The sequence below is a fragment of the Simochromis diagramma genome, unplaced genomic scaffold, assembly GCF_900408965.1.
Source record: "Simochromis diagramma unplaced genomic scaffold, fSimDia1.1 OVJJ01000176.1, whole genome shotgun sequence".
Classification (NCBI taxonomy): Eukaryota; Metazoa; Chordata; class Actinopteri; order Cichliformes; family Cichlidae; genus Simochromis; species Simochromis diagramma.
Genome location: NW_024386892.1, coordinates 3,199,993 through 3,203,152, shown reverse-complemented (window position 1 = coordinate 3,203,152; position 3,160 = coordinate 3,199,993). Strand labels below are relative to the sequence as shown.

The 3,160-nt window shown below is 44.1% G+C and overlaps 1 protein-coding gene across 2 annotated transcripts; it reads left to right on the top strand.

Annotated features, from left to right (window-relative positions):
• The first annotated feature begins 654 nt into the window (after positions 1-654).
• On the top strand, positions 655-2,592 carry LOC120734867 (glycine-rich cell wall structural protein 1.8-like). 2 transcript variants are annotated; one of them, XM_040033930.1, is made up of 4 exons: positions 655-784; positions 1,330-1,404; positions 1,480-1,638; positions 2,306-2,592. In XM_040033930.1, exons 1-4 carry the CDS (start codon positions 664-666, stop codon positions 2,338-2,340), a joined length of 390 nt encoding a protein of 129 aa, XP_039889864.1. In that variant the 5' UTR covers positions 655-663; the 3' UTR covers positions 2,341-2,592. The 2 variants fall into 2 exon arrangements, with proteins under 2 accessions (XP_039889864.1, XP_039889863.1); XM_040033929.1 differs by having other exon boundaries at positions 1,330-1,638.
• Positions 2,593-3,160: the final 568 nt, after the last annotated feature.

The window sequence follows — 3,160 nt, the reverse complement described above, 5'->3', positions numbered from 1 at the left end:
ATGAACATGTTGCGTGTAAAAGGCTGCAGGTGAGTTTGTCCTGTCACCTGGTTTCCATGGTTACTTTAAACTAATGTGGAAAGGCGTTCAACAACAGCTGGGCGGGTGCAGTCCAACCCATAAACCATCTGCTAAGAGCAACACCTGGATTCAGCAGCCAATCACGTACCCGATCCTCATCGCTGCCTCCATCAACACAGCAGTGTGAGAACCGAGCAGCCGTGCGACAGGAAACCAGCAGGAACCAAAGAGAGAAGACACATTTGTGTCATGACACACAGCAACAACAACACACACACACACACACACACACACACACACAAACACACACACTGAGGTGACCCCACAGTCCTTCCTGCTGTGTCCTGATGCAGTTCTATGAAAACAGGTTTTTATTATGAGCATTAATAATAAAGCGTGTTATTGTCACTTAAATATGCAGACACACCCCTCATTGTTTTTAGAGCCAGTAGGTGATGCTCATAGTATCGGCGTAGCTCTGACCGCAGGCGATGTGACTTTTACATGTGGAGCTCCTCACCGTCACTCTTCAACTGCTGCCTGGGTTCACACCAACATGATTGGTCCTGTGTGGCAGCCACACCCGATTCCTCAGCAGGGCGGCTCTCGTACCGCATCACCTGAGGGGACGAGCGCACCTGCATGTATAAGACCGAAGCTTCGGCATCCACAGACACACTCCAGACAGCAGCAGTCATGGCGGACTTCCTCGGCAAAGCTCTGGGTAACGACGGGATTGCTCGTACTGCGGGACAGCAAGCCGGTGAGTTTGGTTTAAATGTTATTTTAAAAAGAGAAGAGTTTTTATTCTGCTGTCTGCAACAGCTTCAAACCTCAGGCAGTTTATTTCTAAAGATGCACAATCAGAAGCTAAAGGCAAAGATTTTAAAATGTTATGAAAGAATCTGCACTTTTTTCTTTTTATCATCAGATTGTGTTTCAAACATTTTAAAGTTGGGACGTTTTTGTAGAGTCAAACTTACTCGCATCATATTTGACATCATGTTTCATACACACAGCTCAATGATAACCATGACGACAAAGAGCATAACTTTACTCACGGATCAAGTTTAAAAACAAAGATGAGAGAAAAATGTCAGACGGATGATCAGACACAGAAACTACAGAACTATTAAATAAAACAGGTTCCATTCAAAACATGAACATATTTAATAAATCATTTAAAGCAGAATCAGTTCAACAGTTTTAGCAAAAATTATAAAAATACAAAAAGAAAAGGAAAGATGATAAAAAGATGACATCAGTGAGGACGTCCTCTAATAAACTGCACCGCTCATTACTGTGCAGGTAAGGTGGTGGAGGGTGTCGTGAAGAAGGCCCTGGGTGGAAACAAACAGCAGGAGGGTGAGCAGAAGAAGGAAGGAGGAGGAGGAGGAGGAGGCTTCGGCGTGGGAGACGTCCTCAAACTGGCCGGTGGAAACAAGAATGAGGCTCAAGGAGGAGGAGGAGGAGGCTTCGGCGTGGGAGACGTCCTCAAACTGGCCGGTGGAAACAAGAATGAGGCTCAAGGAGGAGGAGGAGGAGGCTTCGGCGTGGGAGACGTCCTCAAACTGGCCGGTGGAAACAAGAATGAGGATCAAGGAGGAGCAGGAGGAGGTGAGCGCTGTCTAACTTCCTTTTCGTTTCCTCCTGTGAAGCTCACAGCTACGGCAAAGCAACAGCTGTCACATGATGTGGATGTGATAAGATCCCAGCTGTGCCAGGATCTGTAACAGCATCCTTTTCTTACTTTAAAGTGAAACAACTTTAGAACTGATCTTGTGTTGTGCAGGTTAATTTGCACTTCATGACCAGCAGTGGATCACAAACCTTAATAAATGACAGCACAATGCAGTTTCCTCATAAACGATAGACCACAGAAAACATGCCAAACATTTAAACTAACTAAAAACTCATTTTGAGTTTGGTAGCAGCTGAACATGTTTCTGTGGGTTTATGAAATCGTTGCATCCCAGCTGTTAAAAAATTCAACATGTGAACAATAAAAACGTCCTCTGAGTTCCTCCTGACACATTCTTTAGCAGTCTGCCTACACTCAACATAAGAGCTGTAGAAGTTTCCTCCACACGCAAGGAAAAGTCAAGCAGCTTGTGTATCAGACTGTAAACATTTGTTTCTGCTGCAAAGTTTTAACATGGGAGTCTATGGAGACTGACTCACTGCTGCCCCTGCCGGACACTAGAGAAACTGCAGGTTTTGGCCCCGGCTGTTGATGTCTTTTCACATTCAGTGTCTTTTATTAATCGGATCCTTTTTCTCTCAGGTATGGGGAACGCTCTCGGGGGGCTCTTTAAGTAGGAAGCCAGAGGTCCAGATTCTCCTGCAGCCTCCTCAAACCTCCGTCTGCAGCCGCCTGAGATGAAAGTGTCCAACCGAACTGATGGGAAACGGCTTCTCTGAAAATGTATATATTCATATATGTTCATTGGTTTAAAGGAAATCCTGAATGAGAGATCTTTTATTGGGAATACTTTAAAATAAGTGCTTCTGAAATGTACACAAGGTAAAAAATTATGTGAAAATGAAATAAACTTGTTCAAATAACATGGATGATGATGTGGTTTTATTCATTTGAAGGTGTTTTTAATCTGGGTTCATGGAGAGACATCACTCCTAATATGCTGCTGAGTGTGTGGATGTAGAGGGGGTGCTTGTGTGGTTACATAATTACACAAACAGAATGAATTAAATGTGTGATGCAGTAATACAATACCAACCTGTGTCACTCCTGCAATGCTCTCTTACATGTCAGCACCCAGCAGTTAATTATTTCACGATTAAATGCTAAACTTTAATAGCAGGTACAAAGTGAGATAGAGTCAGACCCTCTGAGGAGGGTTTCACTTTTCTCTCTTCTTTATAACTGACCCTTGTTTTCTCTCTCTCAGCTCCTTGTCTCAGAGTGGGAGGGATTTGAAGCACAAAGGGAGGAGCTTGTCGTTTGGTTGGCTGATATGGATGTTCACCTGAGTGAGGTTGACCAGCTGACAGGAAACACCTGTGAAAAACTGAAACAACTGCAGGTGTGGGCTTGTTTTGATCTGATACATACGTCAGAGACGTGGTCCTAAACTGGACTAACAAAGGACCACGAGTCCAACATGAAACTAACCTCACA